This window comes from Lycorma delicatula, chromosome 1 (assembly GCF_047948215.1).
Source record: "Lycorma delicatula isolate Av1 chromosome 1, ASM4794821v1, whole genome shotgun sequence".
Lineage (NCBI taxonomy): Eukaryota > Metazoa > Arthropoda > Insecta > Hemiptera > Fulgoridae > Lycorma > Lycorma delicatula.
Genome location: NC_134455.1, coordinates 356964808 through 356979542, shown reverse-complemented (window position 1 = coordinate 356979542; position 14735 = coordinate 356964808). Strand labels below are relative to the sequence as shown.

Sequence of the window (14735 nt, the reverse complement as noted above, 5' to 3'; positions counted from 1 at the left end):
TGGATTTTTAAAGATGTAAACAATTGCTAATTACTGCTTTTAATCTATGTTTATTGCCTTGATCATGATCCAAATAATGTTTGGTATCTTGTGGTTACATTGCACGATAGAAGATTGCCATGTTAAAGGATTTTTTGTCTTTTAATATAAATTTTTGGTAAAGTTTTTTAACCTGTTAAAATTATTTCTAGAATGTAATTAAATTAAATTGTGTAATTTAATTAGAATTAAATTGTGTAATCTGGTAGTTATTCTTTTTTTAGGAACTTGTGCTGTTTTAATAACAAAAAATGGAACCCAGAGATCATTATGTGCTAACTTAGCTGCTGCTAATCACTTCACAACTGATCACATTCGCAAATCTGAAAATAAAAAAATTATACAGCAAGCAGAATATTTCTACATATCTGTAAGTTTCTTATGTTTAATTTTTAGAATCGGTTTTATCTAAGCACAGCAACTAACAGAAATTTACTATGTTTTTATGAATTTCATTTTGTAGTTTCAAAGTGTTTTTGTTATCATAATTAATTTAATTAACAACACTTGTCTCAGCAAAGCACTGGTTGTGTATTTCTGATTACCACTTGAAGATACATAGTTTATTTCTTAATTTAGACTAGAAATTTCTTTTAAAAAATTTGAAGAGTTCAAATTTTTTAAAGATGTAGTGTATAGCATATGTCCAGTGTTTTATTGAGCCATATATTGGACAACATTGGCAGTATGAGGAAGGCTTACATAGTTGTCGTTAAGCACCAATGAGATGGATGAAGCTTAGAACATTTTCATCAGCTGTGTTCAGCCAAGGTTGAAAACTGACATCTAATACTATCCTGAGTTACAGGATTACCCTTTCCACCAATTAAATAAATTTAGCTTTTTTTCATCAAAAATGAGGTTGACTTCCAGATTCACTCATCTGTTTGCTTTCAGGATCATAGTGGTGAAAGCAACTCACATCATCACTTAGAATTCAGGTAGAAGCCTCACCATGTTCGGCTACCAGAGATTGAAACTATTAACATACCTCAAGTTACTTTAGTTTTTGTTGAGGCATTAGTTCAAATGATCATGCAGAATAATGATTAGACTACCTTGGGCTACATATAACTTGCTAACCATTCCATCCATTGTTATTCTGCAAACTTCCTTAACAGTTACAGCAGTTTTGTTAATTGTGATCTTTTACTGTGGCTGGAGGACCTAATTCACCCTGCTTTGTGATCGAAACTTTAAACTACTTAACTGGATTGTGGAAGAGCATCTTTACTGAATACGTGTACCAACATTTAAATGCTTATGTGGGAGATTCTGCAGACAGACATAAATTTTTAAGTCTGGTATTGCACATCACAAACCAACCATTTTCCATATGAAACTGCTGACTACTAATAACTCTCAGTACACTGATGTTGGATGCAAGCACATCCCACAGGCAAATCTTCTGAATGTAACTTGTTTCATTGCCATATATTTACTGTGAACAAATTTAATTCATTCTCACTCTTTCTTGATTAGTCCTTACATGTTTATTTTCTAAACTTTTATACATAACATACAGCAGGTGTATTTAACATTAGTACTAGATTTTTTTTCAAATAAAGTTGAGTATATTTATTATATTTTAGGAATAGTTATTTGTTAGTTATACAGGAAGATTCTAAATTGCATGACAATCATTTTGTAAATGATTGTATAGCAAAAAATAAGAAAAAACGATTATATAAACATAGGTCAGAAAATTGTTCATTAACGAGTTTAGTCTTGCAAAAAAAAGCCCTGTTTTTTCTGCTACCTCTATGAAATTTTAAATCATACTAAGGATACAAATTGAGTGGTAAATTTTATTCTTGCTTATGTTTTAAGAAAAATGGGGTAAAACATGAAAACGTTTTGTCAGGAATTACACTTTTTTAGGTTTTGAATAAAATAACTTTGTTAATTTACAAGTAAACAAATAAGAATTTCTAGTTAACTTTGTAGAGAATTTAATTCTGAGAAAATTGATGTAAATAACATCTATTAAAATTAAATACAGATTTGAGAAGTTCAACATTGATTAGAAACAAAACACACAAACTGGATCGGAAAAGTGATATGATTTTAAAAAGAACAGTTTTGATCAAAGTTTGAACAACATAATATAGATGAAAACAAATAAAAATCTTACCAATAACATAAAAAAAATTAATAAAAAATAGATTTAAAAAAATAAAAATCATGTACTTTTTGTTTTTTTTTTCTAAACATTATTAATTATCGAAATGGTTACTTGATAAAGCTGCAAACATTACTTCCAAACAGTTGCTCAGTGTGGCTGCCATTTTGTTCAGTGCATAGTTCAACTCTGTGAATCCATGCCAGCTGGAAGATCGAGGTGGTAATTTTACTGGTCCATTTCGACCAATTCATTGCTTACTAAATTTGTTATTTAAATGATTCATCATAAACATTAGTGAGCAGGTGCACCATCATTGAAAAATGATGGTGATTCAATACCTCCAAGTTGAATATCTTCCATGAGTTCCATCAGATTTGTTAAATGCAAGTATTGCTCTCCATTGAGCCTTGGTGGTAAGAAAAAATGGCCTAAGAGATTATCACCAACAAGACACCACACATTAAAGATAAAAGTGTGTTGAAAATGCCTAATAGCAGTTTCATGGGGATTTTCTTCTGTCCAAGTGAGAGTGTTTCAATAATTTACAATGCCGTTTCTTATATAAAGGATTCATCATCAGTAATTAGAATATTACTTAGGGATGATGTTCGCATTTTGTAATTAACTATCAACAGAATTGCATTCTTTTATCAAAATCAGGTGGTAATAACTCTAGTAGACGTGTTTTATGGAATGGGTAATATTGTTGCTTCTGTAACATTCGCCACTTAATTAAATACAAAATATGAAAGTATAATGACAACCTTTTGGTTCTTGAGGTGCAAGATACTTATACCGCATTCTTCAGAACTGGCATTTCTCACAAATCATTCACGACTGGCATTAAATCCTTGTAGTTTAAGCTTATCTGTTTCTCGACATAGCCTCTCTAAAGCCTCAAATGTTTTATGATCCAGTACTCTTCAATCTGGATAATTTTCCTGGTATTCACGCACAGCAGCCAATCCATATTTATGTACTTAACCATAAATTTACAGCATGTTAGCAATTAAGTTATTTTGTTCAAAACCTAAATAAATTATTTTCTGACAAAACCTTTTCATGTTTTACCCCATTTATCTTAAAACCTAAGTGAGATAAAAGTCTGGGACCATTTTTATTCAATTTCTTAGATCAAAAGTCATAAGGAAGCATCAAATTTACTCCTCAATTTATATCCCAAGAATTTTAGTACGGTTTAATTTCACAGAGGAAGCAGAAAGCATGGCTAAATATTTCATGAGCTGAAACTCACTAACAGACCATTTTCTGACCTATGTTTATAAGAACTTTTATTTTTATTTTTGGCTATAGAATCATCTCCTAAGAGATTGCCATGCAGTTTGGAATGGCCTGTATATGAATAAAGAATTAAAAGAAAGCCATGTAAAATATTTCTTTAAATTTACTTAAATATTCCAACTTATGAAACATAAGTAGATCTTATCTAATAAAAACAATTTATTCTATATTTACCCATTATAAGAATCACAAACAAAACTATCATTTAACATTCAGTAGAAAGGTCTAAAATTATTTGAAATTACTTAATGTGACCAGAAATCAAGTATATATAGTGCCATTTCATTTGGCTCGTGAACCTACCACTATCAATCCATTGTAATGATAATACCTCTACCCATCCCTCCATAAATGTACAATTGATTACACATAAATGAGTCATCTACCGCAAATAAAGATTATCAGCAACAAAACCGTATTATTCATATGTATGTGCGTACTACATATAATTCATGTTCAGAAATTATTCATAAAAAAAGAAATGATTATGTTTTTTTTTATAAATATTATTATTGAAGTGTAAACATCTTAAATTAAATTACATGTAATTTCATTATTAATATACAAGTATTAATATTATGTGAACACATTTTTTCAGTTCATCATTAGTGTTACTGTGTTCATTTCAAAGGCATATTTTGCAGATTACAATTTTTTAATAATAAAGCATATAATGTATTTTTGCTTACAATATGTAAATTAATTCTATGGGCTCATTTTGTTGTTAGTTTTATTTTTTATGTTAATCTAATGTTTTAGTGTGTAAAATATGTCTAAACTCAGGGGTAGAAAAATTTCTTGTAGTCAATAACACAAAGTTGTGGCTAATGTTGTAAATTTATGATCGAAGAGGCAAAAAATGAAGTACTTATCGAATCTAAAAAAATAATAGAAAGGGTTTGTGCCGCAACAGGAATTTTGAAAAGGTCTATAACTCGAAAGCAGAGGCAAAATTTACGATGGAAAATTCACTGACTTTTTCTTCACCCATAAAAAAAAACCACTTACTGTTTCTAGGTTAGGTGATTTTGACTTGTGCACTGTTCACCGTGTAGTTAATAAGTTTTACACTCAAAAAAGAATGACTTTCAACAATACAAAAGTTATTAAAAAGTGACAATATGTTAAAAGATTCCACTACATCAGTAAGACATATTTTGAAAAAGATCCGCTTCAAATGGGCTAAAATTTTGATAAAACACTATAAGTTTCTGAAAAAAAATTACTGAATTCAGTAAACAAAATCATTTAGTTGTATTTCTTGATGAAACGTTCATACACAACATGGACTGAAAAGAATTGCTTAAACAATCTTTGAAAAACCTGGTTGCAAAAGATCAAGAATGATTATTTCTCATGCTGGTAGAGATATGGGATACATACCACACTGCCTTACTATGTATGAACTATATACTATACTATGTATGAACTGTCAACATAAAATGAATTTTTCATAGTGGCTTAAAGAGAAACTGCTTCCAAATTTGCCACCTAATTCAATAATTGTGCTGAATAATACTTCTTATCACACTGTTAAAGAGAACAAAGCCCTTATTTAGAGCCCACCAGGTTGGTCTCATGATGAACTTTACATCACAGATCAGCTGATTTTGAAATTGAGAGTTCTAAGATTCAAATCCTAGTAAAGGCAGTTGCTTTTATATGGATTTGAACACTAGTTCATGATACCTGTGTTCTTTGATAGTTGGGTTTCAATTAACCACACATGTCAGGAATAGTCGACCTGAGACTGTGCAAGATTACATTTCATTTCATTTTCTGAATTAACTAATTTTCATGAAAGCAATCTTCCATAAAAGCAATCTTAAAGTAGAATTTTATGAAATAGTTAAAGAATATAAGGAGTCATTTGAAGTTTTTTTCAGTAGAAAAAAATCATAAAAAACACTAGTCATATTATTTTACAACTTCCCCCATACCGTCCCAACTGAACCCCATAAAATCGATTTAGGCAGATATCAAATATTGGGTTGCTGTTCAGAATACTACATTTATCCATGAAGATGTTGACAGACTTTACAAAAACAAATTTACTTCAGTGCATGTAGAACACAGGAAGAAAAAAATCAGACACTGCTTGAAAATAGAAAAACTTACCAAGATACGCAAGGTCCACTTGAGGAGGCTGTCAAATCATTCATAAGCAACTTAAGCTGTGATACCAGCAGCAACAACATGACTTCTATAGAAATTGAAAGCACTGATGAATACAAAGGTGGGAAAAGCGAAGAAACCACATACGGCGTGGAGGAAATGTAATTGTTCAGGTAACTACTACAGGCGCAAGTACTGATAATTTAAAAATTGAATCAAATAGGGAAAAAAAAACAATTTTTTTGTAGCACATAAATATTTAAACAGTTTTTATTTATAATAAAAAAGTCACTTTATTTTATTAATTTGTAAAAAGTATATAATTCACAGTATTATAGACAGATTTATTAATGAAACAATAAACTGTTAAGTACAATAAATTTTGATGTTAAATTATAATAATGTTGTTTTTTTTTTTTTATCATTATAGGCCATGACATGCTATGTACCATTGTACCATTACCTATCGTATTGGTATAAAAAAAAACATATCAATGAAAGACTGATTTATATTATTATTATCCGGTATTAGCCGTTCTATGTTTATTTTGCAGTGGCTCCCACTCTCCACAATTAATATGAAATGGCACTATCTACGTAACTAATTATCGATTAATATCAGTAAATTTCTCATTACCTTCTAACTTGATTGATGTTTATTGTACATTATTTTTTGATGTTTATTATAATATGAAATGGCACTATCTACGTAACTAATTATCAATTAATATCAGTAAATTTCTCATTACCTTCTAACTTGATTGATGTTTATTGTACATTATTTTTTATGTGTTTTTTATTATCTATCTGTACATTTTTTTCACCAGATCACCAAAAACAACTGTTGACATCCTTTATTAGTTGTAATAGCTCTAATAGTAAGAGTGCATACATATCTTCAGACCCGTACAAAGTATTTGCATATTTATATAAGTTGTAGTTTATTTGTTTTCTTGATAAATTGTTCATTTCAATGTAATAGTAAATTCATTATGAATTATTATATTTACACTTTTATCCTATATTTCCTCCACCCATTCTCTTTCTAAACCTGTACAAGGAAAAAATTTAAATAATCAACATTTTAATAAATAATGAAAGAGATTTTTTACTTTGTTTGTTTTGCTATCATGTTAAACTTTCTGTTGTTTTTCTTCTTTTTACTAATGGTTCTATACATTTTTATTTTATGACAATCTTACCCTCTTGCTTGTTTCATCACCTTAAATCTAAAAAAAAAGCAGTCAACATTAAAATGACCCCATATATTTATTTTCATTATATATTAATCTAAAATGTATTCCAAAGTAAACATAGGATAGTATATAATGTAATAAGTTAAAGAATGCGTGTTATGTTGCTGGTGTATAAGCTGTTGATCAATACTGGCTGTAGTTCATATTTTGTGATTATCCATTTCTGTTAGTGAACTAATCTGCCAAGTATGTCAGAAATGCATGTAGTGTTGTGAATTATTATACTGTGGGATGTTAATATGATGGTTGTGGTTATAAAAAATACATTTATTTAAGATTTGATTTTAAAGTAAGTAATAATAACAAAAAAAATAATAAGTTAATTTGGTAAGAACAACTGTTAATTCTATTGATATTGATCTTTTCTTACAACATGCTGTATATTTATATTTATTACTTCACTGAAATTTGTCTTTTTATGATTTAAGAATTTATGTTTTTAAGATTTCAATATTCTGTACTAGGTGGTTTATTTAATAAAATTTAAATATATATACACGCATGTTGTACCCAAAACAAATTATGAATTGTTTACTTATCAGATCATATCCAAATCTTTAATTATTTTCAACGTATTACCACCATTATCAAAGAGTCTGTTAATACATTACAATAAAATTTAAAAAAGTTTTGTTTTATTAATATATACAAATTATCAATTGTAGTGGAATTCTTAATAATTAAAAAAAATGTACTATGACCACAATTGAAATTAACTTAAAAATTTTAGAAATTAATGATAATTACAATAAATTGATCACTTCTAAAATTAAACCTTTAAAAAATTAAGATAAATTTATATAAAAAATCATTAAGAATAATTCAATAATTAAAAGACCCAATATACTGTATAGCTAAAACAGTTTATTTAATCTATGTGATATTTTTTTCAATTTTAACATAATGTCTCTAGCAGCATTAATGCACTTGTCCCATCTCTCAATCAGCTTATTTCTGCCTGCTGCAAAGAAGTCTTTGTCTAGATGTTGGAGCCAATTAACATATTCTCTTTGACGTCATCATTGCCATTAAACTTCTTACCATGTAGCGCTTCCTTGAGTTGACCAAACAAGTGGAAATCTAATAGGGCAAAGTCAGGACTGTATGGAGGATGAGGTAGTACTTCCCAAGGCAAATTTTTTATGGTTTCTCAAGTTATCTGAGCTGTGAGATCAAATATTATTGTTAAGCAAAATGATGTCTTTGTGCTCTGAGATCCAGGGTGTCTTTTCTCAACACTGCTGTCTTCACTTTGTTGATAAGCATATCACAGTAGTATACATTATTTATTGTTCGCTGATCTAGAAATTGACAAAAACCAGGTCTTTTGCACCTCAAAAGATTGTCATGATTTTTCCTGCTGATGGTTAGGTTGGGAAATTTTTTTTGACAGATGAAGAGTGCTTTTATTTCATACTCTCTTTTTAATTCTGGTTCACATGGTGAAACCGTGTTTCATCAGGTTAAAATATGAAAAAAGGCAATACCATCCTGCTGATACCATTGTTTAAACTCTGTCCTCAGATGAACTCTTGCCTCCGTATGGTGATCTGTCAACTCTCTTGGAACCCATGAAGCCCTTGTATTACAGTACTTGAGCTTATTTGTGATAATATTAAGAGCTGCACGAATGCTTGCAATTTTTTCAGCTATAATTTCAATTGTAATCCGTTGGTTATATTGAATGAAAGAGTCAATACAAGTTTCAAGTGCTGTTGAAACTTCAATTTGACATCTATAATGGTACTATCAGTAACTGAAGTTCAACTATCATTAAATTTTTCTACTCACTTGTAAAAATTTCTGCGGTTCATATAACTTTTGTCCTGATTGTTTGGTCGTATGAGACTTACGTCTTATTCGGTTCTTCACCTTCATAAAGCAAAAAACCAATCACTGCATGCTGTTCAACTAATTTGCAAACTTTAAGAAGAGGACTCACCATTATAAAATGAGATTTTTTAGTTATAAACAAAGCAATTCTATTCAGCTAATCAGCTAATCAGAACTCGTCGTAGGGTTACCAACATTGGTGGCTTGCGTATAGGCACTGTGGAACTGCAGCATCCTCTATTTCCACTTGATATTATCAATAACATTTAATATAATGAGTCCTTTTTTCTTTATACTTGTATAACATATAAACCTTAAGCTTAATGTCAGTATCCATCCCCCAGTTTATAAAAAAGATATAACAATTTTTGTATGGAACTGTGCGTTCACAGTTCCAGCAGCGTGGTGTTTGGCTGTTATGTCATGTGCACATAGGAAGCTGCACATAAGCTGCAAGGGAGAGAGCACTGTTGCTCTCACAGTGCCAACCCTGGCATCCTGGTGGAAGATAGTTTTTTTTTTTTACTCCACATGCGTATGGAATGTTCCTCCTTGTTCATTCTATTTTCAAGTTTAGTTGGTGGTTTAATGTTCTTTCAGTAGTGATCAGAAGTTGGCGGAAAGCAAGTGCTCTTTGATTGTTACGAGTGGATGTGCTGTTACGCTCCTAGTTCGGTTTTATTCTTTATTTTCGTTTTGATAATCTGGTGTTTTATTTTGTTTCATTTCATTTAATTTAGTATGTTTTATTTGAACTATTTGACTGTCTTGACGGCGGCTGCTTAGCGACGCTAGGTGAAGTGAACTTTTGACTTACATAATTTTTTTTTTTGTGTCAGCTATTTGTTTACACCGGGACACCTGTTTCGACTTGTTTACATTGACTTCATTTTTTTTATTGGTAATACAATTTTTTTGGCTATTCTGTCATGCCACATTGTGGTGGGTCATGAGTTGTGACCTCGCATCCACATCGTGATTCTTCAGTCCCAATTGGTATATTGGGGAGAAAGGCTTCCAGAGAGAGTATACAAAGTGCTTGGCGTGGGGTAGTCACAGCCGAATGCAAGTCTTACAGTTCTTTGGAAGAAGGTGGTCGCGGGGAGAAGTATAAGGGAAACTTCCCGTCCTTGTCTGGGCCGGTGAGGACTTGGAACTGCTGGTTGACGAGCCTTCAGTTAAACAGTTTAAAGGTTTCTGGGAAGAATCAAGGAACGTTCAGGTGCAGCCTGTGAGGATGACACAAACTACACAAACAGAGGGCCCTGCCACTGGACCAAGATTGATCTAGAACTACTGTAAGGATTTCTACAATCGGCTCACTAGAGGAGCTTGCTGTAGCGATAGACATGAGGAGGTGGCCCAGCTCATTGTATGAAAAAGTATCCTCCGATACTTTTTCATACAATGCCGCTGGAGGAAGAAGAGAGGGCCAAGATCTTTATCCTAAACTCCAAGGGTGATAAGAGGAGTCAGTTTGCTGGACATATGTGTGCTGTGGCACCTGGAGTGGGGAGGAAACTGAATGGTGGTAAGCTTTCCTCAGGCACATATCAGAGAGGTCTCCGCAGTGGCCATTCTTGGGGAAGAGGATGATGTTCTTAGTAGTGGAGATAATTATGTGATTATTGTGGAGGTTAAAGGCAGTGAGGTGGTTACTGACCTAGTGAAGGGGTTGGACAAAATACGAGATGTTGAGGAACATGATATGGTGTTTGTGACCACCAGGAGCAATTTGGGGCTGACAGTTAGAAAGACTAGAGTACTGGCTCAGAGGTGAAACTTAGAAGCCGTACTCTTCCTAACAGATGAGGGACTTGGACCGATCCCAAGAGAGGTTCAGAGAACGGCAATAATGTGGTGCACCAACAGGCCGCCACCTACGCCAACCTTGTTAGGAATGTTAAGATGTCGGTTGGAGAGGTCTTAGTTCAAGATATACTCTCTATTAGAAAAGACATGGGGAAAGACCTAGAAGTTAAGACTAAAGGACAGAGGAAGAATATCCCAGACTTTAAAAGACAAAATTCTGGCTTCTGTTCCTTGTGTGACGGTGGCTGAAAGAGGAAATTTAAGGACAGCTGTAGTACAAATTAAAAAGCCTGGATGCCGAGGTGATAAAGGATGAGGTTATGGCTACAATAAAAAGATCAAAAATATCAGAAATTATTAATGAAATAAAATTTTATGTACGTTTCATTTAAAAAAAGTGTGTATATGTAATTTAATAGGCATAAAGGTGCCTGCATCAGATTTTTTACTTCCTTGTACTAAGTAAAGGAAGTATTGTGATCGCAGAAAATTACAGTTTTCAAATTTCAACGGAAATATCCATTTTGATCATCCCTGAATCCATTTTGACTAGTTTCAATGTGTTGTCTGAACCTACATACATATGTGTCTTGTATAACTCAAAGACGAATAGCCATAGAATGTTGTAATTTTAGAATTATGAATATTGTAACATCTAGTTGTGCACCTTCCCTTTTGATTGGAATCAACTGGACCAAAAGTGTTGAAAAAAGCCCAAAGTCCAATTATTTTGGATTTTGGATTTAAGCCCTCATTGAGAGCTTTGCAATAATATATCATATAAGTGGTACTTATTTTCATTGGTTTTAGAGTTATAGCCAAATAAAATTTTAGTTATTTTAATGAAATATTTAGATCTTATACGGGGAAGGCGCATCGGTTTGAATCAGACTTTATCTCCCTTCTTTTTTTTTAAATTTGTATTTATTTATTTAAATATATTGATTTATTAATAATTATTAACCTGTGATTGTAAAAATGTTTACAATAACTAATAATTCAATAGTAATGAAAAAAAAAATCCTTATTAGAGAATTGGAAGATCATATATCACTTTCAAATGAAATAAGTTTAAATGAAGTGCAGCAGAAAATGTGTGTATGTAATTTAATAGGCGTACAAAGAAGTCATGTGGATTAGATTTTTTGTATTTCTGTGTTGTAATTATGAGCATAATCTTTAAGTATTTTAAAAATATTTTATTTTTCAGGGATTCTTTTTAACTGTTAGCATAGAATCTATATTGGAAGTAGCACAGACCGCTCACAAAAGGAACAAGACTTTCATGATGAACTTAAGCGCACCATTTCTTTCACAATTTTATAAGATGCAGATGATGCAAGCAATGCCGTATGTTGATATTCTCTTTGGAAATGAAACAGTAAGATGTAATAAATTGATGTGTATCAATTTTTTAATATTTAAAAAAGAAAAAAGATTGAATAGTTGTATTGAAGGGAAATGTATGGTGATCCTAAAAGAAATGGGGTATCAGGTTTTTTGCAAATCTTTACGTTTTTGGCTTCAACTAGTTCTTTTAGACCAAAAAAACTATTTCTGTTTGCATATGTATATATGTCACTCTGCTTTTGGCCTTCAATCACAGGATTGACCAAACTGATTTTTTTAGATTTGGCTCAAATATTTCTACATACAGGCTTTAATCATAGTAATTTTTTTTTCATAATTCATTCATGGGGTGGAGTGATATCACAAGAGTTGTAATTTTAATTTTCTTAGAGGCATTTTAAAAAAAAAACTTTATTAAAACTTTGTTACCTGCTATGCATATGTAAACAATAAAAAAAAAAGTTTTCCAAAAATCAACTCCACCTCTTACTGAATTCCTTGAGGACCAGGCCTTTTTTGGAGATTGTTAAAAAAAATTGCATGCTTATATTATTTTTCTTAAGAAAACTACAGTCCATGTAGTGATGAACTTGTGCTAAAAAAGTCTATAAAAGTTTTTATTACCAATATTTAGTAGCAGTTTTTGTTTAAACTCTAGGTAAACCAATGCACTATCAACTAGAAATGTTTCTTGTGGTCATATCTTATTTGAAAAGTTTTCTAAAAATTAAAGAACCCAAAAACAGGAAAAACCAGAAAATTAGTTTGTTATTTAACTCAAAATCAAGAAACAGTTTTAACATGAGAATCATGATTTTTGGCAATAAAATTAAGTTTTTTAAAACTATCAGTACACAAATCTCTAGCAGATTGAACATTCCTAATTTCCCTATCACTTTCAGACGTCAGTGTTCAAAATACACTGCTCATTTTTGCGTATTATAGCAACTCTGTAATAAATATTGCCGGAAAAAAGAAAAAAAATACTAATATGAAATAAGTATAATATTACAATCCAAACGTTACAAACAACTAAGAGCAATGATAAACACACTATGTTCTCGGCTCATCTACATACTATGCAACACACTAATAAATATAATATAAAAAACTAAATAAATAAAGTATTCCTTTTCACTCTGAACAAACTATGATTTCATGGCCAACTCCAAGCAATAACAAAACAAACAGTATTTATGTATTACGCAATGAACATGATTAAATGTTCTCTAAAAATAAAACAAATAATAGTTAAGTTCAAAATAATAATTTTTGTTTCACATCCGAATATTAAGTGCAATGTCATGTGCAACTTTAAACAACAACAATTATAATCTATATCAAGCAGACTGCCATGTCTGTCATTGCAATCAACATGTGATCAGTACAAACATCATTTTGACACTGACAAAATTTCACCAATCGTCTTTCTCACATAAAATGAGATTGACAAAAATCACCAGTTGGTCTTATTAGCATAAAATTGAATATGATGAAAAATCTTCAAGTTGTCTTCAAAAGTTAAAATTGAAATATATGTTTTCTCTTCTTTTGCTGTATCTTCCTTCGGTTTAAATATTTTTCAAGAAATTTTTTAAAGTTAATATTTTATGTATAGAGGACACTATCAAGAGTTTATTTTAAATTATAGACCTCGGGCCTAAAATGCAGAAAAAATTTTTTTACATTTTTTTTTTCTAATTTAGCCTTTACTGAACGGGATGTTAGATATAGAGAAATTTTACTTAAGCAAATTTATTAAACTTAATCTGTATATGAATTTGTAGAAAAATATTATAACTTAGAAAATAGAAAGATACAAAATGAAAAAGCTGTGCACGCGCAGTATGACTTGACTGGCATAGCTGGGAAAGTCATGCAGTACTTATTAATTTTTTTTATTTCTCTCCAGAATTGACCAAATGCATGAGTTTTGTTACTATTGGATATAAATTTAAAAAGTTATCACTGTTGGAAGAACGGTGTTTAGTTAAATATTGGATCATTATTTAATTAAAATTCTTCTAACTACAATTGAAAACATAAATACAAAATAACTAAAAAGAAAATCTATTGGATTTAAGGTTTAACATACATTGCAATAATGAAATTCCAAATTATTCCAAAAAATTATCTATGTAGATTATTTGTTACTCTTAATGAGTAATAAATATACAAGGTTTACTCAAAAAGTAATCAGTCAGACTTTTGTTGTTAAGGTGTTTAGGAATTACCTGGGAGCTCTCTATTTCTCCTTCAAAGTAGTCTCCTCCCATAATACTCATACCTTAATGTTGTTTTCACTTGGTTAATCTAAAAAGCATTCATAGAAAGTAGTGTGAATTGTCTTCAGTGTTATTTGCAAATGTTTTTTTTTATCCTGAATAAAGTCAAATTGTTTTCCTTTGTATATAGTTAAGGAAACTATTAAAAAAAAGCCAAGAGGAGCCAGATCAGCAGTATGCAGAAGCTTCAAAAACACATTCAGCGCATAAATCTTGCATATTAACAACATTGAATTCACAGTAGTATTATTGTGGTAAAGTAGTCCATGCTTCTCATGCCAAACACAAGGCTTCTGAAATTTTCTAATACTGTTTTTTAAACATTTTATTTATAATTTGTTCTTCAAGAAAAAATTTGTAATTAATGACAGTTACTGTCAAAAAGTGAGATTGGTTTTGATATTTGATCAAACTTTTATTAATTTTGGCCTTTGCAAACTTTTTCCAACTCCATTGTGAAAACAGAAGTTTGACTTTGACATATTAATAATTTACCCGCATTTCATGACCTATTATGACTTGTTTTTATAATGTTTTGTCACCATTGGCATGATTTAATATTTCCTGACATGAACAAAGGTAATCCTTTTGTTCCTCTTACAGAGCATAAAATTTCCT

The 14735-nt window shown here is 30.8% G+C and overlaps 1 protein-coding gene across 1 annotated transcript in view; it reads left to right on the top strand.

Moving 5' to 3' along the window:
- Adk2 (Adenosine kinase 2) overlaps window positions 1–14735 on the top strand; it is a 51136-nt gene that overhangs the window by 25596 nt on the left and 10805 nt on the right. The window contains exons 4-5 of the mRNA XM_075382543.1: window positions 264–409; window positions 11693–11863. Coding sequence (XP_075238658.1) covers window positions 264–409; window positions 11693–11863 — 317 coding nt within the window. The remainder of the gene's footprint in view (window positions 1–263; window positions 410–11692; window positions 11864–14735) is intronic.